Below are 24,528 nucleotides of genomic sequence, written 5' to 3'. Positions count from 1 at the left end.
TTACTCTATTCTGTTTTGATTGATAGTACCAAGTTTGAGAGTATAGGCAACAACTTTGAAGACAGTAAGATTCACTATGATGCCCATTCTGGTTTGACTATTATCTTCTTTTGAAGTCCTGTAATGTCTCCAATGTTTTGGTTTTATTGGTTTTGTTCTTTACTGTTTAGTACAATTTTATTACAGGTGATGATATAGGCAATTCTTTTTAAGGTAGCAAGAGGCACTATGGTAATTATTGTTGATCACCTTGTATTCTGTTTTTACATTATGTACTATGTCCATCCTTTTGATTTGACTATGTTTTGTTATGTCACATTTGGTTCTGTTCTCTTCAAAAAACTGTAATCTGTAATAAGAACTGTGGGAGTAATAAAACCCAAAATGTGTAATTGTCATTGTAAAAAAGAGAGGAAAAGAAAGTGCTCTAAAGGATATAACTGCATGTATATTTAAGCGTATAAGATAGATAACAATATTACTGAATTTTTGTTGGATCATTGAATAGAACTGTTTGCACTCTCGCCGTTTGAATGTCCACTTTATATGCTTTAATTTTGAACAACTATTTATAAGATGACAATATGTAATCTGTTAACTACTGATTTCCTGTTTATTTATTTTGAAATTCTGTCTAATGTACCCTTTTTCTGTTTTTTTTTCTCCTTAAATAAAATTTAAAAAACCTACTTAGATGAAGACTACTTTGAAGGGAATCAGGCTGAATTAGGATTAATGGTGAGGAGTCAAGGCCACTGAAAAACAATGTACTCAGTGGGACCCTGTGAAAGCCTCAACTAATTCTAAAATACCTGGGGTTCCTTTCAGGGTTATAGAACTTCATGTAGATGAAATTTGGAAATCCATAGATTACTACAAAGCCCCACCACACACTTTATAACCCAACACTATCCCTGTGGGTACAGAGGGCATTTGGTATTTGCTGCCCCAGAAGCAAGAGGGTTGTTCAGCTGGGGTCAGCTCACTGAACTTGGTTGAGAGGACGAGATCTAGGAACGTGATCTGGGACATATAACACCATACCCATGTCCATGGTTTTCATCAAACACCAAGACGGCAAACCTGGGAACCAAAGATGCAGAGAAACTTGCACATTCTTTTTTTTTTTCTTGTTTTTTTTTTTTTTTAACTTTTTATCGGTACCAGGGATCGAACTCATGACCACCTGCTTGCAAGGCAGGTGCTTATGCCACTGAGCTAAATCCCCAGCCCCAACTTGCACATTCTTGAAGCAAAGAATTGATGGACATCCTCAAGCAAGGTTCTCAGAGAATCCCCAGGAAGGTCAAGAGTTGTAATATTAGGAGGAAGTGATTGACAGACCTAACAGTTGGGAGGAGGTAGGAGATTGCAGTCTTTCCGGCTGGGAAGTGCCTGCCTATAATCCCAGCACTGTGAGAGACTGAGGCAGGAGAGTGGAAAGTTTAAGCCCACTCTGAACAATGTAGTGACTTGGGGAGATGTTATCTCAAAATTTTAAAAAATTGAATAAAATGCTGAGGGTGGAGCTCAGAGTGAAGGCCCTGGATATAATCCCCTGTAATTAAAAAAAGCAGAAATTTAAACTTAAAATTTTACACAAAACCCTAGCTTTGATAGAACCCAAAGTGGCAGGATAGGCCATGATTTGTTACTGTTGACTTTTTTCTTTTTTCTTTCCTTAGTTCTTCCTTCTTTCTTCTTCTTCTCTTCTTTTTTTTTTTTTTTTGAAAGGGTCTTGATGTATAGCTCAGGTTGGCCTTAAACTTACTATGTAGCCCAGGTTATTGGCCATCATTTTTGAGTGAACTAGATTTGAGAAGTTAAAAATGCAACACTCCTCAACCAGGTGCACTGGTGCAAACTTTTTTTTTTTTAAAGAACAATCTGTTTTTCAAACATGATTTTTCTATTTTTATCACACTCTCCAGAACAAATGGAAATGGGGCTGCTAAGTGGAAAGGGAGTAGTGATTGATGATAGAGAAGGCTCCTGGAGTGGGGTTGAGAGGGAGGAGAAAACAAAATAAACACATAGGGTGGTGGGTATGTGGGAAGGGAAGTGGAGAAGGGGGCCAGGAATTTCTGTACAGAGAGTGACCCCAACACCTCCTCCCCGAAATTCACGGTACAAACCTTAGATAATTACAGCAGCCAAAGAAGACAAGAGGGACAGGGTTCTGGATTAGGGCCAGACGTGGGGAGCATAGAGAACAGAGCTCAGGGATAAAATGTCACTTACTTAGAATTTTAATGCAGTTGAAACTTGAAGCTAGCTGGCTGCATGTATGTAGGGTGATAGCAATGAGCGGTGTCTGTCCACACAAGAAAGAGAAGGGTGCAGTTGGGGAAGGCTCAAGTCCACACACAAGAAGAGCTGAGAGGACCATGCAGGGGAGGGGACAGCAGTCAGGGAAGCAGGGCCTAGTGGGTTGCCAGGGACTCTTCCTTCCTAGGGATTTTTCTGGCACCGGGGATCAAACTCACAATCTTGCGCTTGCCAGGCAGGCACCAATGCCACGGAGCTGAATCCCTAACCCTTTTGGGGGATGTTTATAGTGTAAAATCATGAGGTGAGGCAAGTCTAAAGAGGGGTATGAGGTGGGACAGAGTTATGATCAACCAATAATTTTAATTGTTCAGGTAAAATTGCACAAATCAGGAACAAATGGAGAAGCAAGTCACAGCAAGTGAGCATTCTTAGGGCAGTGACTTTGGGGGTTGGAATAGTGACTCCTGGTTTCTCAAGGTGATCCATACTTAATCCCTAAGGAGTATATTTAAGGGGGTGATTGCATTTGTTTTGCCTTCTGTCTTGAGATCTGGCCCATAGCAAGAGGTATATGTCTCCTCCAAGGTCATAAGACATCTGGTCCTCTGTGCCAGCTTCTTCAAGGGCCTACCCCTGTCTGACTGCCTATAATATTTCTAACTAGCTCAGCTGCGTGTAACATTATGACCAGAAACCAAGGAATTCTCCCCAAATTCTGTACTGGTATTTTGGTGCACTTGGCATTGATAAATCATAGAGTCCTCCCGTAGCTTTGGGGAATCCAAAAACACATGTAGGAGTGCTGGAGAAGGAGCCTTCCTGGCTTGCCCATGAAGACCTGGACTCTTCCACTTGGCCAGCAGAGTGGGGCTCTGAGGAAGCCTGGTATCCATCCTGAGCAGGAACAATCCCATTGCAGGTGTTTTTTATTTTCTTTTTTTATTTTTTTGCAAAACTGAAAATTGAACCATGGCTTTTATATTGAGCTATACCTCATGCTTCTTTTGTAATCTTCAAGACTGTGTCTTACTAAGTAACTAAATTTCTCAGGCTGAGTTCAGATTCTCCAGCCTCAGACTCCCAGAGAGCTGGGATTGTAGGTATGTGATACCATACCGAGCTACATCTCAGGATGCTTTTCAAATTTAGTTTGAGCTCTTTTAACTCCTCCTCCCCCATTTCATCATAGGGCTTTGGACCAAGTTACACGTTCTCAGTCCTTTTCATTAATTTCTGAATATATGGCAAATTTCATAGGGAACAAGTTTCCCTCTTTGACATGTATGCAAGGGGAAAGGGATGCTCACTGGCAATTCAGTGGTTTGGTGCCCTCACTCCTCACAGCCTCCTTTGACTTGTGCCTTGCAGTGTGGAATAAGAGGGAGTGGGCTTTGGCACAGTGGTTCTGTCATCAGAGTCACCCCAAATCTCTTGCTGCAACCCATGCAAGATCACTATGGATGGATGAAACAAGGGCTGATGGGTAGTCCCACACTTCCAGTGGGGTGTAGAAGGAGTATAAGGACTTTTAGTTTGGAAAATCCTCATGTGTAGAGCATGTAGGGCTGGCAATAGGCCCAGGAAGGGGATACACTGCAGACAGGACCATGGGGAATATGCTGGTGTATTCGATACACCCAGGGCGTCCTTCCCCATCCTCTCTCCTGATCCATTCAAACGCAGTTCCTGAGTGCACGGAAAGTAGCTCCTGCTGTTCTGGGTGCTGAGAAAACCAGATATGAATGTGGTGCAGTCCTGCCCTCAGCTTGTCCCATATACAGAGCCTGCATTCCATTCTGGAGGACACAACAGCAGCTTGTAGTCCTAGGGGCAAATTCAAGGAAGAAAAACTTGGCTTGTAACACTAGTCAGGAAGGTAAAAATATCTGTGCAAACTTAAACTGCATGGAAATCTCAATAATCCGTGGGGAAAATCATGATTGTGCTGTGACCTGTATTCAGACAGGCCTGGAGTGGTGGCATATGCTTGTAATCTAAGCATTTGGGATGCTGAGACGGGATGATTGCTGCAGGTTTGAGGCCAGCCTGAGCCCATGGTGAGACTCTGCTTTGAATAACAACAACAACAACAACAACAATATTGTCAATAATGAACAAAACAATAAAAGCCAAACAAATAAAAGATAGCAAGAACTCTTTGTTTTCATTAACACTTGGGGAAATCAACTAGGCAAGCCATTACACACTGGGATTTCCCACACATGAGAGACTGAGGGAGAACAAAGCATTCAAAACCAGCTTAGGTTATATAGCATTTCCAAGCCCACTGCAGATGCATAGCAAGACCCTGTTCAAAAGCAAAGCAGCTGGCTATAGTGGCATGCCAGTAATCTAGGCAGGAGGATCGCCTTGAGTTCAAGGCCAGCCTGGGCTACACAGTAAAACTCTGTCTCAGGAAACCAAACCAAACAACCAACCAAACAAAGCAAATCCACTGAGGGACATGAAAAATATGAAAGCTAATGTTTATTTAGTCCACTGCAGTTTAAAACATTGAGAACTGACTGCTTTGTTTCTTTGGAAAAAACAAATCCACACCGTGAATGGTTTCTATATTCATTTTCTTACTCTTGCAGTTTAGGTTACCAGAGGGAGGCAGGGGAGGCAGCAGCTTTTTTCCTCCCCTTCCCCTTCGCCTTCCCTTCCCATTTCAATGATGGTGATGAAATTCTGGACCTCATCTTGGCAAGTGCAGCACCACTGAGCTACACAGCCAACCTGGAGGAATCTTTGTTTTGTTTTTGTTTTTTCTTTTGTCATGTAGATGTAGACTTACACATCATTTTCCATTTATTTCTTCTCTGACACTGGATCCTATGCTATCTGAGGGCAGGTGCTATGGCTTAGATATCATGAGTTCCCCCAAAAGCTCATGTATTAAAGGAATTGGCCTCCACTTATGGGGTCTGGTGGAACCTTTTGGAGAGGAGTTGGCTGAAAAAAAGTTAGATGCTGAGAGCGTGTCCTTGCAGAGGAAGTTGGGCAGCATGGGGGGTTCTGCGCTCTGGTGGATGGTCCCACTCCTGTCCACGTATTCACCTTTCTGCTTGCTATCTCCTGACACCTCCAGGAGTTGATGGTACACGTTCTGAAATGTTACTTTCCCTAGGACCAGGGCATATCGATCCTTTCACAACATTTTCCTAGTTTATGAAATTCTGTGCCAAACAGATTGTGAGCCCCAGATAGAAGGACTGGACTCCAAGTCACCAGACAGAGATTTGGCAGGGCAGTAGGGTCTGACATTGCCTGATTTAAAAAGCAAAGCAGAGCAGAGCAGAGCAAAGCAAAGCAAAGCGAAACAAATTGAAATGGCTGGGTGAGGGGCACACATCTATAATCCCAGCCCTTTGGAGGCTGAGGCAGGAGAATTGCTTTGAGTTCAAGGTCAGCCTGAACTACATAGTGATACTGCTCTGGAAAAAAATGAAGAAGAAAGAAAGAAATTGCCTGATTATTTTTCAAAGTCCTCCCCTTGCACAGCAGCTCCGATTAAAGGAGAAAGGGTGCTGACTTGGAAAGTTCCCAGGGTAGCATGAGGCAAATATCTTTATTACTATAAGAAAATATAGATTAGGGGCTGGGGATTTAGCTCAGCGGCATAAGCACCTGCCTTGCAAGCAGCCGGTCGTGAGTTCGAACCCTGGTACCGATTAAAAAAAAAAAAGAAAAAAAAAAGGAAAAAGGAAAATATAGATTTATAGATACATACTATATTGATTCATAGTTTCAAGACCTTTATATTTTCTTTCCTCTTCTGTTCTTTTTCAGTTTTTATTGGTTATATCAATTAATGAGTTTCATTTGGTAGCTTTTTACATATATGCAGCATACTTTGACCATTTTCACATATGCTCCCATCATATCCCCTCTCACTTTTGTTTACTTTTTTTTTTCTTTCTTTCTTTTTTTAGTACCAAGGATTGAACTCACAACCTCGCAGTTGCCAGGCAGTGCTTATTCCGCTGAGTTAAATCCCCGGCTCCTGCCCCTCTCTTGACTGTACATGATTTAGTAGCCAATGAATCCTGACCAGTTTTCAGCTTTCTCCAGATAAGCTGAGTGGTAGACAAGATGTTTCATTTTGAAAGGCAAGAACTAGGACCAGGGGAAACAAATGAGTCATTCGCTGGTTCCCTCCAGAGCGCTGCTGAGTTTTACTCATATGTGACCAAGACAGGCCAGTGTGTGAGACGAGGTTTCTTCTCTTCTTACACAGGGTACAAAACAATTAAGCCTGAACTATTGTGGGAAGGACATGGTTGTTTGACTAAATGAAGATTCTCAAAAATCCAGAATTAGAGCAATATTGTAAAGACAGTGATGCTATCCCCAAATGAACACAGAGCTGGAATCTCCATGTACTCAGGGTTCTGCAAATGTTATGGTACGTGACCATGGACATTGAACCCATTCATGCTAGCAGACAGGGCTCCCCTGAGAGAGGTTGATCTTTAAGACTCAGGTCAACGCCTTTGTGTCGTGAATTAGGATTAAAGTTGAGGGGGAAGTAAGTGCTGAGATCATAAATTTGGGCATGGATGTTCTTAATGGAGTCGTATCATCTGCAAGTTAAAATACTCATTGTATTTTCTCTTTAAATTGTTTTTTGGGACTTGGCTTTACTGGGACTAGAACCTAGGTCCTATACATGCTCGATAAGTGCTTCACCACTGAGCTAACCCCTCAAACCTTTTTATTGTATTTATAGAGTGCACTTTAATAAGACCCCAGACTATGCTGAATTCTCTGATCTTCCTTACAGGGCAACCTGCTCTCTTCTTTGGGGTTCATATATATGAGCAAAACACAGGGACTGCTTTTAAATAGATTGCTTTATGAGGGTAGAGGTGAAAGGAAATGACATCTAATTTATAGGAAAGTGAATTTAAAGAGAAGTGATTTTTATGCATTGGAAATCGTCTACAAACAGAGACAGATGCACAGAGACAGGGAGAGGCAGACAGAGACCTAGAGAAGCAGATACAGACTATTCATGAGTTGAGGAAAACCACTATGAAAGAAGGTCAGTGTTCTAAGGACATGGATGGGGGAAATGAGGTAGCAAAAAAAAAAAAGTGTTTGAAATGTTTGTTATACACTTACGGGTCATCCTTCATTGCTTGCTTTTTTTCCCTTTTCTTTCTCTCTCTCTCTCTCTCTTTCTTTCTTTCTTTGTTTATTTCTTTGTCTCTTTCTTTTCTTTCTTTCTGGTTTTCTATTGAGACAGGGCCTCACTAGGAGATTCAGGCTGGCCTGGAACTCACTAGGTAGCCCAAACTGGCCTTGAACTTTGGTGATCCTCTCATCTCAGCCTCCTTAATGCTGGAATTACAGATGTGAGCTACCACACCTGACTCAACTAAACCTAGACTTTCTTTTTCTCTTCCATTTTTTCCACTTTATACTGAGGTTGGAAGCATGGCCAGCCTACTAGTGAGCTATGACCTCAGAGATTTTCACATTTTTTCAAGAGACAGTCTTAAGACTGTCTTAAATTAAGGCTTCAACTTGTGATCTTCCTGCCTTGTGAGTACTAAGATTACGAATATATACTGGAATCTCCAGTGTGTACCACAATCTTAACTGAAAGTTTTCTTTCGCCTGATGTGGTGGGAGAGTTCCTAGCTGCTGAAGCTTATAAATAGCTCAGATTGCATTTTCTTCCTATAACAAGCTTTCACCAGTTCGTTACTGAGTTCATGTTACCTTTCACTTGCTGGTTACCAAGATTATGCCAACTTTTGTTCCTTAGTTATTGTTGTAGACTTTTTATTTTTTTCCACTTTTTCCCCCACATTGAATATGGAACCAAGTGCTCTTGGGTTATAAGATGCTGGAATTTTCTACTAGAGGTGATTTCTGGGGTCTTTCTGTCCTAAATAAAGAATAGGTCATGCCACGGAGCAAAAGGTTGCAAGGTTTTACATTTATGAAAGTTTAGAAAAGAAACATACTCTGAAGAGTTCCAAGAAGAGTTCCAAGAAGTTCCAATATAGGAAAAGCAGTGCACATGACAGTGTGAGAGCAAACTCTTGTGAAAGGACACAGCAGCACAAAGTTCAGTGGCCACTGTCCTTTTGTATCTCTTGCTCCTCAGGCTGAGATCAGGTCCAGGTGTCCTACGGAAAACCTGCTTAAGGTCAGGCAAGAAGGACTGGATGTGGTCCTCTCTGATGGGGTCCACATGCATAGTTTTGGGAATTTTTGTGTCCATGCATCCTGAGGTCAGCTCACTTCCCCAGCCAGTTTGCCACTGTTTCGGGTCTTTCTTTTGAACTGTATCCCCAGACCTTATTACTTTGTATTTTGTAACAGTGTCATAAATTCCTAAGCTGCCCAGACTGTGCCTCAGCTTTCTGTCCTTTTTCCTCAGCCTCCCAGATTTGCACTGGGATGATGGCTTAGTTAGAAAGGACTGAGGTGTCTTTCCTAGAACTGTAAAAAATTTAAAAATTTTTTTTCTTTTCATTTTGAAAAAAGTCTGGAGATGTAGCTGAGTGCAAAAGTCCTTGGTCAGTCCCCAGTGCAAAACAAAACAAAACAAAATCACACTTTAAGTATTTACTCTCAACAGCATTTCACAATTTTTGAAAACTAATGTAAAAAATTTTAGGATGTATATAAAAATGCATAGCATTGGCTCTTAACTACCAAAAAGTGATGAGCAAAACCTACCCCTTGGAACTTGGTATCTTTGGATCACTGGTGGTGAATCCAACCTTGAGCTCCCTGCATCCAACCCATGTTGGCTGCAAAGCTCTGTCTTTTATGTTAACCTGAATTCCAGGATGGCCACATGTAAAAAATGAGTATCATTTGTGCCCCCATGTCCTGCTCCTTGTTACCAGGAATAGGGGGTAAATCGAAAGATGAAGAGTGCTAGGAACTGTTAGGAAGGATATAAACAAGGAAAGATGCTTGCATTCAGCTTTTCCTGTATGCTGTGCCATAGGCCAAGTCATAATGAGCCTCATCTAACTGACGCCTGTTAGGGTGCCATCCCCTGGCTGTGCATAGCTGTCCTGATTTGTCATGAAAGCTGATGTCTTGGCTCAAGGCCTCTGACCATTGACAGCTCCTAAATCATCAGCAGGGAGCTGACATTTGTTACCTTTTACTCCACTGGGCACAGGGAAGGCCATGCATTTACCCCCTGGCTCTTGTTCATCCTCAGTCTCTGAACACATACTTATTTCAATCCATGTCATTTTGTTTTTCCTTGTAGGGAAAGATGAGAGATATTCTGGGAAGATCTCTCCCTATGATGGCCTAGCTGCCAGAAATTCAGCTATGGTATTTCCTTCTCCCTTCAGTTGGCTCTAAGCAATGCAAGTAAGGCCAGCTGAAGTAGTGATATGTAATCTTTGAGGCCTACCTGCTTCCTTTAAGTCTCCGGCTTCCTCACCTAGTGCTCTCTGTGAAAGATCCACTCAGCTCCAGGGATGTCAGCTGAGTACCAGCCTCAAAGCAAGAAGCTATGACTCCCAGGGCACAAAAGTTTACATATCAGAAACTGAAACAACAGCCTCCTCAAACCATTCAAATGCTACCTTAATTCAGTTATGCAGGCTGGTTCTTCAGCATGTCATTCTCCCTGAATTTGCAGGTGAGTGGGCAAAGTCCTATGAATCTCACATCCATGAGGCTAAGGCACAAAAATTGAGAGTATGAAGCCAGCTTGGTTCGATTTCAAGTTCAAAGTCAACCTGAATTTCATAGCAAAAGGTTCTTTCAAGTAAACAAAAGAAAAAAGAAATACACTCGAGGTGTTGAAGGACAAACAAACAGAAATCTCTTAGTACCAAATGTGACTGTGTTTTTAAATTAAAAAAATTTAAATCACAACCTCAATATAGAGCTCTGGATGGCCTGGAACCTGCTGGATGGTCCAGCTTGGTTTCCAGCTCACCATCTTCTTTTCTCAGCCTCCTAGAGCTGTGGTAATAGATTTGAGCCAACACAATTCTTCTTGTCTCTGATATTTTGCCTTTCCTAAGGCAAGCAGTTTCAGGTAGTTCCAGCACCTGAGAAGCTGAGGCAAGGAAATTCTTTTCTTTTAAAGAAGATTCTTGAAGCCAACCTGAAATTCATCATAAATTCTGGTCTCAAAAAATGGAAAAAAACACAAGCAAGCAAACACCCAAACAAAAAAAACCCCAAATAAACAAGTGAACAAAGAAGAAACACACACAAAAAGGGGAAAACACCACACCATGCCAAGGATGTTGGCATAATGTCTATAATCCCAGGATTTGGGAGGACGAGCAAGAGTTTCAAGGTGAACTTAGTGAGTTGAAGGCCAGCCTGAAGTAAGTAGCAGGACTGTGTCTCAAAGACGGGGCAAAACAAAACAGAAAACCTCAGAAAAGACATATCCTCAGGGAAAAAAGAGGCACCATGAGGCTGGGATTCATCCTCAAGGCTAAGGTCAAAGGCATCAGACCCCAAATACATATGAGATGGGGGCTGGGTATGTGGGGTGTTATCTCCATCATGGACCTCTTGAGGATGACCCAAGACAGCCTAAGACCTAGAAAGTTGGGAAAAAGTTGTGGGGGAAGTTTTGATAGCTGTCATGGAAAATTTAGACATAAAAATGGACAGATGAATGAAAGAGAGCATGGCAAATGTCCCACAGGAGCAGTGTGTTTGTCTTCAAGGAGAGAATTCTGGCTTTATTTGTCCCCAGAAGGACAAGAATGTTTTAGACAAGGTTAGCACAGTTTTATTTCATGAAAAAATAAAACAATGTTTTCATAATTTCATAATAGAATTAGAATAGAGTAATGATAGTGATTACACTGTGCATCGCTATCCCCAAACTGTGAGCAGCCGTTTGAGTCAGATTCATCTGAGTTCTGTCACTTCCTTGGTGCAACTGGCTTAGTCCCTAGTCCCTGAAGCCTCCTTTTATATTGCCAAGTGGAAGACTGTAGCCCTGCCCAGGCTAGCACAGGAGACAAGCAGAAAGGAGAAAGTAGGCAAGTTCTGACCACATGGACTGGAACTGTACCCTGTGGGCCTCAGTCAGTCTTCACCAAAGCCCCTGTTGCTATTTTCCCTTTCCTAGATACTCTCATCTTGTTTTCCTGTCTCATCTTTTTTTTTAATTTAAAGAGAGAAGAAAAAAAAAGGACATAAGAAAAACAGTGCAGTAAAGGGGTACAAATAATACAGTATTCCTAGAAAAAAATACATACAGTACGAAATCACCAGTTAACAGGCTACACATTATCTTCCCAGAAACAGTTGTCCATATCACTAAATTAAAGCATATAAAGTGAACATTCATACAGTGGAATTGGAGACAGTTCCGTTCAATGATCCAACAAAAGCTCAGTTATATGGTTTTCCATCCTACAGTCTCGAACATACCTGTGGTTATATCCCTTAGTCCACCTTACTTTCTTCTCTTTTTTACAGTAACAATTAGACTTTTAGGGTTTTATTACTCTCACGTTCTTATTACTTTTTTGAAGAGAATAAAAACAAATGTGACTAAGCAAAACAGAGTCAGAACAGAAGGGTGGGCATAGCACGTAATGCAAAAATAGAATACCAGGTGATCAAAAGTGGTTACCATTGTGCCTCTTGCTATTTTCAAATTGAGTTGTCTATATCATCAAGTATAATAGAATTGATCAAAACAATATGGAACAAAACCAATAAAATCTACACTGAGGACCTTATAGGACTTCAAAAAAAAAAAGGTATGATAGTCAATCCATATTGGGCATCAAAGTATATCTTATTGCCTTCAAAGTGATTGCCTATACCCTCAAACTTGATACTATCAAACAAAATAGAATATATAATAATCAAACAGAACAAGATGGGGAGAACAATACTGGGGTTCAAGTCAAGTTAATAGGACAACAAAAAAGTTACTATAATATGTCCGGTCATTCTTTAATTTAGTTTTCCCTTAATTAAAAAAAATGAGAGAAAATAGATTAATTAAAAATAGGGGGAAGACTGAGATAAGAGAGGATATTGTAATAGAGCAATGCAGGGCAGAACCGAGCAATTCAAGCATCATTGTGTTTCACCACCAGATAATCTAACATAATAGTAGTCAACATAGAGCCTCTTTCCTTAAATTATTTGAGTGTAACTTCTCATGCTATAATATCAAGTGTATCTAGACAGTGTGAAGCCTTTCAAGAGAATGTAAGAATTACAGGGTATTTAGAACCTGCTAATAGAAAACAAACAATGGTTTCTATATTATCTCTTTGCCTATAAAGAGTTTTGTTTATACTATAGCATATAGTGAAATATAGTAAGATACAACATGTTAAAACCAGTGGAAACAGATGTACTACAGCTTGATGGGACTTTAAAACAAGACAATATTAAATCAGCACTAGCTTTTATGTTGTGTTGCTTTCTTCAAAATAGCTATTTATGCTATCATAGATGCTAAAATCGAACAACCCAGGTTAAAACCATTGCGGTTAATGAGTGAAATCATTATATGGCTTCAAACCCATATGATTGGGAATCATGATGACCACAGACTTCTATGTATTCTTATCATTTCTTACACTAGGGAAACTATTTGGTATTTATACATGTGAGTTTGATTTATTTCACTTATGCGTATGGTTTCAAGCTGCATCCATTTATTTATAAATGTCTCAATGCGGTCATTCTTTATAGCTGAGTAGTACTCCATTGTATAAAAATACCACAACTTTTTTATCCATTCTTCAGTTGATGGACATTTAGGTTGTTTCCAAGATCTGGCTATTACAAATTGTGCTGCTATAAACATGGGTGCACATATGCACATATATCATGGGTATGATGCTTTCAGTTCTTCTGGGAATATGCCTATAAGTGGTATAGCTGGGTCATATGGGGCTTCCAGTCCTAGTTTTCTGAGAAATCTCCAGACCGACATTCACAATGGTTGCACTAGTCTACACTCCCACCAACAGTGCAGGAGAGTTCCTTTTTCTCCACAGCCTCTCCAGCATTTATTGTTGTTGGTTTTCTTGATCTTGGCCATTCTTTCAGGAGTGACATGAAATCTCAGTGTGGTTTTGATTTGCATTTCTCTAATGACCAATGATGATGAACATTTTTTCATATATGTATTTGCCATTTGTATTTCTTCATCTGAGAATTGTTTATTCATCTCAGATGCCCATTTTTTGGATTGGGCCTTTGAATTTTGGGGGTCTGATTTTTTTAAATTCTTCATATGTTTTAGACATAAGTCCTTTGTCTGAGGGGCAGTTCACTAAGATTTTTTCCCAGTTTGTGGGTTTTCTTCTCATCACACTGGAGACTTCTTTTGACGTGCAGAAACTTTTTAATAAGAGGTGATCCCAGTTATTGATTCTGGGAAGTATTTCCCATGCGTTTGAGTCCTGTTCATGAATTCTCTACCTACTCCTATATCTTCAAGGTTTTTACCCAATTTGTCTTCCAATAGATTTAGTGTTTCTGTTTTAATATTCAAATCTTTGATCCATTTAGATTTTATTTTAGTACATGGTGATAGGCATGGGTCTAGTTTTAGCTTTCGACATATGGAGAGCCAGTTTTTCCAGCACCATTTATTAAAGAGACTGTCGTACTCCCAGTGAACCTGTTTGGCCGCTTTATCGAAGATAAGGTGGTTGAGTGTGTTTGCAGTTGTGGTTGTATCTTCTAATCTATTCCACTGATCTTCAGCTCTGTTTTGGTTCCAGTACCATGTTGATTTTACTACGGTTGCTTTGTAGTATAGTTTGAAGTCAGGGATTGTGATACCTCCTGCCTTGCCTTTGCTGCTTAGAACTGTCCTTGCTATGCTAGGTCTCTTCTCACTCCAGGTGAATTTTAGGATTGATTTCTCGAGTTCTATGAGGTATGTTCATGGTATTTTTATCGGGATCACATTTAATCTGTATAAAAGTTTTGGGAGAATGGCCATTTTCACAATATTTATTCTCCCTATCCATGAGCAAGGGATGTTTTTCCATTTTCTGAGATCATCTTCAGTTTCATTTTTCAGTGTAATATAATTTTCCCTGTACAGGTCTTTTACTTCTTTTGTGAGAGTAATTCCTAGATATTTCATTTTTTTGGTTGCTAGTGTGAAGGGTGTGGCTTCTATTTCTCTTTTTGTGACTTTGTTGTTAGTGTATAAGAATGCCATTGATTTTTGAGTATTGATTTTATAGCCAGCTACATTACTAAATTTATTTATTATATCTAGCAGTCTTTCAATGGAGTTTTGGGGATCTTCTATATAGAGTATCATGTGATCTGCAAATAATGATAGCTTAACTTCCTCTTTTCCTATCTTTACGCCTTTTGTTTCTCTTTCTTGTCTAATTGCTCGGCTAGTATTTCCAGTACTACATTAAATAGGAGCGGTGATAAAGGACATCCTTGTCTTGTGCCTGATTTTAAAGTAAAGGCCTTCAATTTTTGGCCATTTAGTATGATATTGGCTGTTGGTTTGTCATAGATGGCCTTTATTATATTGAGGTAAAGACCATCTATTCCGATTTTCTGCAGGGTTCTTATCATGAATGAATGTTGGACGTTATCAAAAGCTTTTTCTGCATCTATAGAAATGATCATGTGGTTCTTATTTTTGGCTCTATTAATAGGGTATATTACATTTATTGATTTACATATATTGAACTATCCCTGCATGCCTGAGATGAATCCCGCTTGGTCATGGTGTATGATCTTCTTGATGATTTGCTGCATCCTATTTGCCAATATTTTATTGAGGATTTTTGCATCTGTGTTCTTTAGGGAGATTGGTCTGTGGTTCTCTTTTTTAGTTGGGTCTTTCTCAGGTTTTGGTACTAGAGTAATATTTGCTTCCAGGAATGACTTAGGAAGAATTGATTCTCTTTCAATTACATTGAAGAGTTTGAGAAGTGTTGGCATTAGGTCTTCTTTGTATTTCTTGTAGAATTCTGCAGTGAATCTGTCTGGGCCTGGACTCTTCTTTGTACGTAAGGATTTAATTACCTTTTTGATTTCATTAGTAGAAATTGGGTTATTCAGTAGTTTTACATCTTTGTGACCTAGCTTTGGTACTTCATATGCTTCTAGGAATCTGTCAATTTCCTCTGTGTTATCAAACCTTTGAGAGTAGAGGTTTTTGAATAGGTGTTGATGATTTTCTGTATTTCTATAGGGTCTGTAGTGATTTCTCCTCTTTCATTCCTTATTGCATGAATTTGAGCTTTTTCTTCCCTTTTTTAAATAAGGTTGACTAGGGGCTTATCAACTTTATTTATTCTTTCAAAGAACCAACTCTTTGATTCATTGATTTTTTAGATTTTTTTGTAGTCTCTATTGCATTGATTTCTGCTCTGATTTTTATAATTTCTTCTCTTCTTTTGGCTTTGGGCTTGACTTGCTCTTCTTTTTCTAGATGTTTGAGGTGTAGTATCAGGTTATTTATTTGTATTCGTTCTGTTTTCCTGATGTGTGAACTCAGCGCTATAAATTTTCCTCTGAGGACAGCTTTCATTGCATCCCACAGATTCCAATAAGTTGTATTTGTGTTTTCATTTTCTTGTAGGTAGTGTTTAATTTCTTCTTTGATTTCCTCTGTGACCCACTGATTACTCAAGAGTATGTTATTCAGTTTCCATGTGTTTGTGGGAATTTTGTAGTATCTTTTATCATTAATTTCTAATTTCATAGCGCTATGGCCCAATAGCATGCAAGGGATGATTTCAACCCTTTTGCATTTATTTAGATATGTTTTGTGAATTAATATATGGTGTGTTTTAGAAAATGACCCACGTACTGCTGAGAAGAATGTGTATTCTGTTGTTGTTGGGTGGAATACTCTGTATATGTCTATTAAGTCCATTTGTTCACATGTGTGATTCAGTTCTTTTATTTCTTTGCTGATTTTCTCTCTGGTTGATCTTTCCATTGGTGTCAATGGTGTGTTAAGATCTCCTGTAAGAATTGTGTCACTGTTAACTTGGTTTTTCATTTCTGTTAGTACTTCTGTTATATAACTGGGTGCTCTGGAATTGGGTGCATATATATTTAAGATAGTTATCTCTTCCTTTTGGATTTTTCCCCTAACCAGTATGTAGTGACCTTCTTTATCCCTTCTGATCATTATTTGCTTGAAGTTCACATTGTCTGCAAACAGAATAGCCACCCCCGCTTTTTTTTGGGGGGGTTCCTGTTGCATAAAGTATTGTTTTCTATCCTTTGACTTTCAGTCTGTCGGTATCCTTTTGGGTTAGATGGGTTTCTTGTAGACAGCATATGGTTGGATTTTGTTTCTTGATCCATTCTGCCAGCCTGTTTCTTTTAATTAGTGCATTGAGACCATTTACATTAATGGTTATAACTGTTATATATTGGTTTATTGTTGACATGTTATCTTTCTGCTCTTGCATCTTTGTCTTTCGGTTCTGTTTAATTGTCTGCCTTGTTTAGTGGTTTTTTCTCAGATGCATATAGGCTGTCTTTCAGTATTCTTTGCAGGGTTGGCTTGGTGATCATGTAGTTTTTTCAGCTGTTATTTGCCATGGAAGTATCTTATTTCTCCATCCATTTTGAAGGACAGTTTTGCAGGATACATCAGCCTGGATTGGAAATCATTTTCCTTTAGGATCTGAAATACTTCACTCCATGCTCTTCTTGACTTTATTGTTTGTGCTGAGAAGGCTGCTGTGATTCTGATAGGTTTTCCTTTATAGATAATCTGTCTTTTCTCTCTTGCAGCTTTTAATATTCTGTTCTTTTGTTCGATTTCTGGAATGGTGATTATTATATGTCTGGGTGTAGTTTTATTTTGGTTATGGCTATTTGGAGTGCTATATGCTTTACTGATCTTGATATAGGTTTCCAGTCTCATGTTTGGGAAATTTTCGGCTATTACTTCTCTAAATATCCTCTTGACATCCTTTATGTTGTTCCCTTCTTTTTCATTTATCCCTATTAACCTTATGTTGTTCCTTTTTTGTGTCATCTTGCAGGTGTTGAATTATTATTTCCTAATTTCTTGTTATTTTTAAAAGATCTTTCCTTTACTGTTCACTGGCTGCAATCTTGTCTTCAAGGTCTTAAATTCTATCTTCACATTCATTGAAGTTTTTACAACTTTCGATGGAGTTTTTGATTTCCTGTATATCTCTTTGCATCTGCTTTATATATTCTGTTTGTTTCTTATATTGTTCATCCAGGGATTCTATTTTTTTTTATCTCCTCAAGTTTTTTAACTGTGTCTTCTTTAGATATGTTCAGCACCTCCTTCATTTCTTTTGTCATTTCTTCTTTTACCTGAGAGATTATTTCTAGTTTGATTTCCTTTAAGGCTTCCCAGAGTTGCTTCTTTATTTCAGTTACTATTATTTCAGGTATTTCAAGTATGTGGCATATATTTTCTTCTATACACATGGCTCCTAGGCTTTCTTGGGATGGGCTGGATGTTTGAGACTGCAGTTTGGTCTTTCATTTTGTCATTTTCCTATATTTTTGCGCTTCAAGTTTTGTTCCAAGTGAGGTAGAGAGGTCAGCCAGGCTGGAACAGAGGTCCCTGCTCCCTCCTTACTCACTGATTTGGACAGGAAGCCGAATCCTGGGCCCCAGGCAAAGAAAACAGTTCACCCGGCCTAGCGCGGGTTTCCCTGCCTCTGCTGGTCTTACTGGACCAACAGGGAGCTGGAGTAGCCCAGCCTGCAGGCAAACAGGAGAGTTCCAAGCCTCCGCTGGACTTAAGCGACCCACCCTGTCTCATCTTTTTGAGACAGGGTTTCACTATGCAGTTCAGGCTGTCCTTGAACTCACTTTGTAGGTCAGACTGGTCTCAAACTTGGAATCCTGCCTCAGGCTCCCAAATGCTGGGTCACAGGTGTTTCAACCATGCCTGGCCTGGCCTCTCATTTTACACATGATTTGCACGGAGAGCTCAACAGTCCTGTCCCTTGTGTATCTGACTCTAACAGCTGGCCAGTTAACATGGTAGCTTTTCTAGATTGGCTAGCTTAGTATACCTCTTATTTTATGTTCACAGTTTTACCACAACTTGCTACAGATATAATCAGAACACAACAATCCATGGACACTCTAGTGTCCCCATCACTTTTATTTCACAAATGGCAGGCAGACCAAAGGTGTCCACTCCTAAGCCCATAATGCAAAGGCTTTGTGGTGGTCTGCAGGGAAAGCTGTCCACCCTCCTCTCCTGAGTAGCTGGTGAAGGTGGCCTCTGAATAAATAGGCACAGTCCACCTAGAGGTCCTGCAGGCAGGTCAGCTTCCAGAGGTGAAGAATGAGTTTCTCAACATACTCTGCGGGGCTTCCTGAGGTCCTGTAATACCCATTAGTGAATGAAGAGAGGAAGTTTTTGAATATTTCTCATCTGGCCCAGGTAAGGAGCCAATGATGCCAGGTGTCTCACACTCAAGAAGTGGCACACTTCTACTTCCTGAATACAGTTCAGCTTCAGCATCTTGAGGGCATCCAGGAAGGTATCAAAAGGCATCTTCTAAACCTCCATCTACTTACAGCACAAGTGAACCAAATGTCTCTCTGCTGGACCCACTCAAAAGACAGGTTTGGAATCCACTGAGGTCCCTGCTCTTGCTGAGAATCTCTGTCATCACCGGCACCATATGGTCATCCACTTTCTGGTCCCTACGTTCATTATCTGGTGTCCAGGTACGAGCCATGGCTCTGAGCCCCACAATCCAGAAGTCCTGGTGCATGTCCCTCAGATCCAGTGCCTGCAGTTTCCACCTGCTGTGGATGAAAAGGGAGGCAGACCCTGAACTGAGGAAAGACTCAACTTCCAACCTGGGCTTCTCTTCTGCTTTCTGTGTATCGGCAGCTCTTTTAGTTTTCTTGCCTTCCTTTTTGTACCCTTGACATATAGCAAATACCCTGGTTCCACTTCTAGTCCCTGTGGCAGGAGGCAGGTTCAGGCTCCTCCCATGATCTGCATGGCCAGCACACACAGCTTTGCAGTCAGGAGGCCTCTTCCCAGATGGTGCTCAGCCATGGCCATGGTCTCTGTGAGCCTCTTGTTACATTGCCACTCACTGCCTATCCTAATTCAGACCCTCCCGATTCACACCACCCCGTGATGTTTCTCTCACTCCTACATGTGAATGGCCTGTTAGAGACCCTCCCAATGCGCACCATCCCGTGATGTTTTTTAGAAACCTATCCTACATTGCCACTGCATGTTTCGGGACCTCCCCATGCTCACCACCCCGTGGTGCTTTTCTCCATCCTACATTGCCTCAGCCCCCCCCATTCTTAATGATCCCCACTGTTTTTCCCCCAGTGCCCTACACCCTCCCTCCAGAATACCTGGTCCATGCTCCCCTGGGGCAGCGTTTTAGGGCCAGAAGCATATCTCGCCCATGGAGCACAACTTTCCATGTCTGTAAGTTTATCTTCTCCAGTTAGAGCTTTCCTAGTTCAGGTTGTGGGGTCACTAATTTCCTCATTTCCAGGAAGGACCCCAAAGGGAGGCACAGAAATACCCAGGCATGCACCATCACATTCAGGACCTCATTGTGGTCCCCCATGAAGGTGTCCATGAATATGTCATGGGAGATCAGGGTGGGCAGGCCCTGCAAAGCAGTGCAGGCTGTGGTCTCACTGTTGAGCTGGCCTTGCTTGGCAGCTCATAGAGAAGCAGTGCACTCATCAAGATGGATCTGCAAGAATAAGCATCCTGGTGACATCCAGGAAGATGCTTCTGTTGAGGCTGAGCTCAGGAGACTCCTTGTGATCCAGTAGACTAACTAAAGTTAGTTAGATCAAGGTCTCTGACTTGTCTCTGGTGGAGGCCTTCTCTATTTGTACCAATATCTCTGTGCTTGATAGTCTCAAAGCCACATATCTGCAACTGTTAGCTCCAGGATACTCCTCTCCCATCCACTTCCAACCATTAATCCTCTTTTCTCCAATCCCTATTGCAGATGGATATGAAATAACAGCTGTGTGCCATGTGGGAAAAATTGTTTTTGATCATTCCTTCAAGGCCCCTGAATAATATCAGTGGAAATATCAAATGGCCACACCATCTTACCTTCTCTCATTCTAGGGAGACTTTTCTAAGTGGCAGTATTTTTATGTTACAAAATTGAAGAAACAAGTATATCAAAGCCATGTAACATTATCGAGTCATCATGGCCTTCTGTAACAGGCATGTTCCTGAGTGCACCTCCTGCAATTCTGAAAGGATTTCTAATCTATATACTCAGTATCTGAAGTGCACTTCAGTTTGACAATCTTTTGGATTCACAAGAGAAAAAGCGGCATAGAATAGTGGAGGAAAACATCTGAGAATAATGGTCCATATCTTTCATCACGGCATTCTTGGTCTTTAGCACAGTATATTCCAAGTATTACCCAACCCAGACAATTTAGAAGGGATTTATCTGGATAACAAAAATGTTTTCTGGGTGGCCTTCAGTGAGGAGACCCTAAGGTGACTGCCATGTAACATGGATGTATTGGGAAGAGAGAAAAGCAAAGAAATTGGAGGTAATGTGTGGCTAGAGAAAACTTTAAGAATGGGAGGGAATGAGCATTATGGGATATTTCCATTTGCTGCTGTGAGTTCCTGAGGCCAGACCTCACTGATCAGACAGCTCAGGGCCTTTTCTCCTTTGGGAGATTCATGTGGTCTAAGCTGGAAACAAGGTAACATAATCATGCAGGAAACCAGATAATTCAAAGGTAACTCTGTAGCTGCTGTTATGCTATTTGTCCTTTCTCAGTCAGAATGAACCCAAGGCTCTGTGCTCCTGGTGCCCAGAAGGAAGCATAGGGTGTCAGAGTCCAACTAGATAGCTGCACAAGATGAGCATGGAGCAGTGTGCAGGTTATAGACTTCCCAGCTGGAACAGAGGCCCAAGTGAGCAGCACAAAACCAGACCGTCCTGGGATGGTTCAATGGCTTCACAACCCTCCTCAGCACCTCCCACATCTGGTTCAGGCTCGGCAGGTGGACATTGTGCCTGGGATTGTAAACTTCTTCAGGAGGTGAGTACAGCTCCAGTGTTAAGTTGCTCATCCCGGCAGTGTGGCACAGCAGCCTCTCCAGGGTGGCTAGAGACATGGAGTTCCTCATGTAGCTGAAGGTAGTGAGCTGGGAGCAGTGACTCAAGGCAGGCAAAAAGTCCAAGAACTCAACTTCCATGATTCCACAGACCTGCAAGTGTAGGGTGGTCAGAGTGGCTGCAATGCTTTCCAGGAGATATCTAAGGGAATCAAGCTTATGAGTCAGGTCCAAACCATACAGAGCCAAGTGTTTCAGGTGTCTGATGCTTGGACAGTGCGGCAGCTGGTTCCAGTTGGAGTCTGAAATTCGGCAGTATCTTATCCAGAGGGTTTTCAAGGGGGATGTCAGGCACCTACAAGAGAGACCAAGCAGTTAGATCTGGCCATAGGAAGTGAAAAGGAGTGGTTGCTGGGCAACAACTCTTAGGTAATCCTGGTGTCATTAGAGTCACCCCAATTTAAACTGAGGTCATTTCCCACCACTAGTCTCTGAAGTCACCTTTGCTTTCTCCTAAGTAGAAAACCACAGCTGTTTCCTATTGAGGGGAGCAGGAGACAGGCGGGAAGGAAAAATCATTCAAGGTCTAACCACATTCATTGAGGTGACTAAAAACGCTGTCCGCAGAGGCTATGACCTTGTTCCAGCCCTGCACTGCTCTTTGCCTTCAGTTTGAGACTCCTGCCCTTCACCTCTGGTCATCATCCCACCTCTCAGGAGAGGATTCTGATCCTGACTGCCAGAAGGATAAGAGAGACCTTGGGCATTGCTCAGCCTCACTGACTGCAGATGGAGGGGATGGGGAGGCAGCAATGGAGGGAGCAGCAAGGCCCTGTGTGCTCCCACAGACACTAGGAGTAGGGACTGGACTGGATCCAAGGCAGGAAGAGGAAATGGGAAGAAGACTAGCATGACACAGAAGAGTGGAGGAGAGGGAAACCAATGTGTGGGATGAGGAAGGCACAGGGGAAAGCGGGGTGACATCCAGATGAGATTGTGAAGCCTATGATGGAGTCAAACAGCAGCCTTTCCCAGTGGAGAACAGGATGGTGGGATCACTGTCTCTCACACATCTCCTGAGCAAGCAGTGCACACATTGTGAAGTGTGAATTCTTGTCTTTCCTTGGTGCCATATGCCTTGTCTGCTTCTCAGCACTTTACTCTAGATGTGCTTTCTGAGGGAGAAAGCACACTCCTGCCCGCACTGTATCTGGCCACTGACTTGCGGTATCCTAGCACAGTGGCCCCTTTGCAGTCTGGCTACTCATGTAGAGCGGCTATGTCACATGCTGCTTTAGAACTGAGGTGTGAAAAAGGCAATGTGTTGATTCTACAGTGTATGATCTTTGTCACACCTCAGATGGGTGGCACACTGTCCATATCCACTAATGTGTCTAGAACAGAAAAAGGCTCTTCTGACTCTGCAGAGAGAGCTTCACATCTTACCTGAGCACCTGGTCCAGGTAGCCTTCCTGGAAGAAGGCAGTGTCGATATAAATCTCCTGAAGACAGTGAAGCTTTACAAAATGAGAAGTGATTTGGGTGATCATCTGCTCTATCTTCTCTGGGGAAATGATGGCGTGCATAGAAAAGTAAGAGAGCATTAGTGTGTGGAGATTTTGCATCTGGCCTAGGTAAGGGGCAAAATAAGCCAGGGTGGGAAGGTCCCACTCATCCACATCCACTTGCTGCACCGAATCAAGGTTGAGGCTTTCCAAGAGCTGAGTGATCTTTTGCAAGCAATTGCTTGTGATCCTCAGCCTTGTACATTCCAGCTGCACCAGATCTTCCCTCTTCTGGGCCCACTCGAGGAGGTGGAATGCGAATGGATTCATGCCAATATCACTGAGCCACAGGTCTAACATCACTTTGAGAGGCTGCTTTTTTGCTACTCTTGGCAGAGTCTTCTCTGTTTTTGTCTTCCTCCTGACTTCTGAGGAGCGCACTTCTAACTGGTTTTCAGCCCAGACTTTCCAGAAGTCCTGGTGCACATCCCGCATATCCAGCACTTGCAATTTCAGCCTCCTGTGGGGGAACCAGGAAGGAATCTGAGAATTTGGACTGGACCCATTTCCTCCTGTGATTTATTCATCTCTGAGGTCACTTCCTGTTTTCTTTGTTCTGCAGTTTTCTGGTTCCCCTTTTCCCATCCCTACTCCTGGTGTCTGTGGAAGGAGCCAGGAACTTCTTGCTCCTTTCACTGCTGCATCTAGCATTAGCTGTCCTGCCCTTCTGGCAGCTCATGCCCAGCTGACTCAGCAATGCTCAAGGCTTCTCTGATCCTGTCACATTCAGAAGCCTCTGCTTCACCCTTAAGCCCCTAGTCTCCCTGGTACTTTCAGTCCCTGACTTGAATCCCAGGGTCCTTCTTGCAGGACACCTGGGTTATACTCACCTGGAACAAAGCTTCTGGCTCAGCAGCACATCCACTGCACCCAGCATGGCTTGTAACATCCTGTTCTGCACCTGCTCAACATCCAGCTGAGTGTTTAACATCCTTGGTTTCCACATGTTTATCAGGACTCCCAGGGGCAGGTAGGGAAAGGGCCAGGACAGCACCATGGCCTTGAGGACTTCAGCATGTCCCCTGGTAAAGGCCTCCATGAACACTGGTGGGAAGAGCTCCCCTGGCAAATCCTCCACAGCCCTCATGGTCAAGGTCTTGTCTCTCAGCAGACTTTGAATTGCCAGTTTCAATAGTCTGTCTGGGGACTGGATGCTCATCCTGGTGAATCTGGTGGGCCAGAGGTGCTGTGGAAACACTGAGGAAAGAGACATCCTTTCAGGCCAGGCTGAGACACCCATTCACACCCATTGGGAAACCAGTGTGCTGCCAAAAAGTCCCTGGTCTGACAAGGGCAGAAGAGTCCTCCATTTGTCCAAATCAGTTTGTGCTCATGGTCCCAAAGGACTACTGCTGCCTGTAAGGTCACCAGGAAGACTGTCTGCTAGCACCCAGATGAAGCAAGGTGAGAGCAACAGACCCGTTTCCAACTGAGCACCCTGAACTCTGGACCCATTGCAAAATGGGAGCCAAGAAATTGGAAACTGACTCCCATGTGTTGTGGAAAAATATTCTCAGGCTCACTCCAAGGAAATGTAACTCCAAGAAAATGGAAAAATCGTATGGCCCAGTCTCTAAGTTAACCCTTCTCAAATGTGCCTGCTAAAACAAATACACAGACTATGAAATGAATGTCATGAATTTTCATTTTAACAATGAT

The 24,528-nt window shown here is 41.9% G+C and overlaps 1 protein-coding gene across 1 annotated transcript in view; it reads right to left on the bottom strand.

Moving 5' to 3' along the window:
* LOC100716920 (PRAME family member 27-like) overlaps window positions 1-24,028 on the bottom strand; it is a 54,455-nt gene extending 30,427 nt beyond the window's left edge. The window contains exons 1-4 of the mRNA XM_063235229.1: window positions 23,700-24,028; window positions 22,751-23,329; window positions 21,231-21,659; window positions 18,796-19,026 (exon numbers count right to left, since the gene is read on the bottom strand). Of these exons, the coding sequence (XP_063091299.1) occupies window positions 18,796-19,026; window positions 21,231-21,659; window positions 22,751-23,329; window positions 23,700-24,028 (1,568 nt within the window). The remainder of the gene's footprint in view (window positions 1-18,795; window positions 19,027-21,230; window positions 21,660-22,750; window positions 23,330-23,699) is intronic.
* Between the last annotated feature and the right edge of the window lie 500 nt (window positions 24,029-24,528).

Source organism: Cavia porcellus, unplaced genomic scaffold (genome assembly GCF_034190915.1).
Source record: "Cavia porcellus strain 051 isolate PalLab524CR breed Dunkin Hartley unplaced genomic scaffold, mCavPor4.1 scaffold_25, whole genome shotgun sequence".
NCBI classification, from domain to species: Eukaryota; Metazoa; Chordata; class Mammalia; order Rodentia; family Caviidae; genus Cavia; species Cavia porcellus.
The sequence above is the reverse complement of the archived record's forward strand: the minus strand, read 5'-3'. Positions and strand labels throughout refer to the sequence as shown.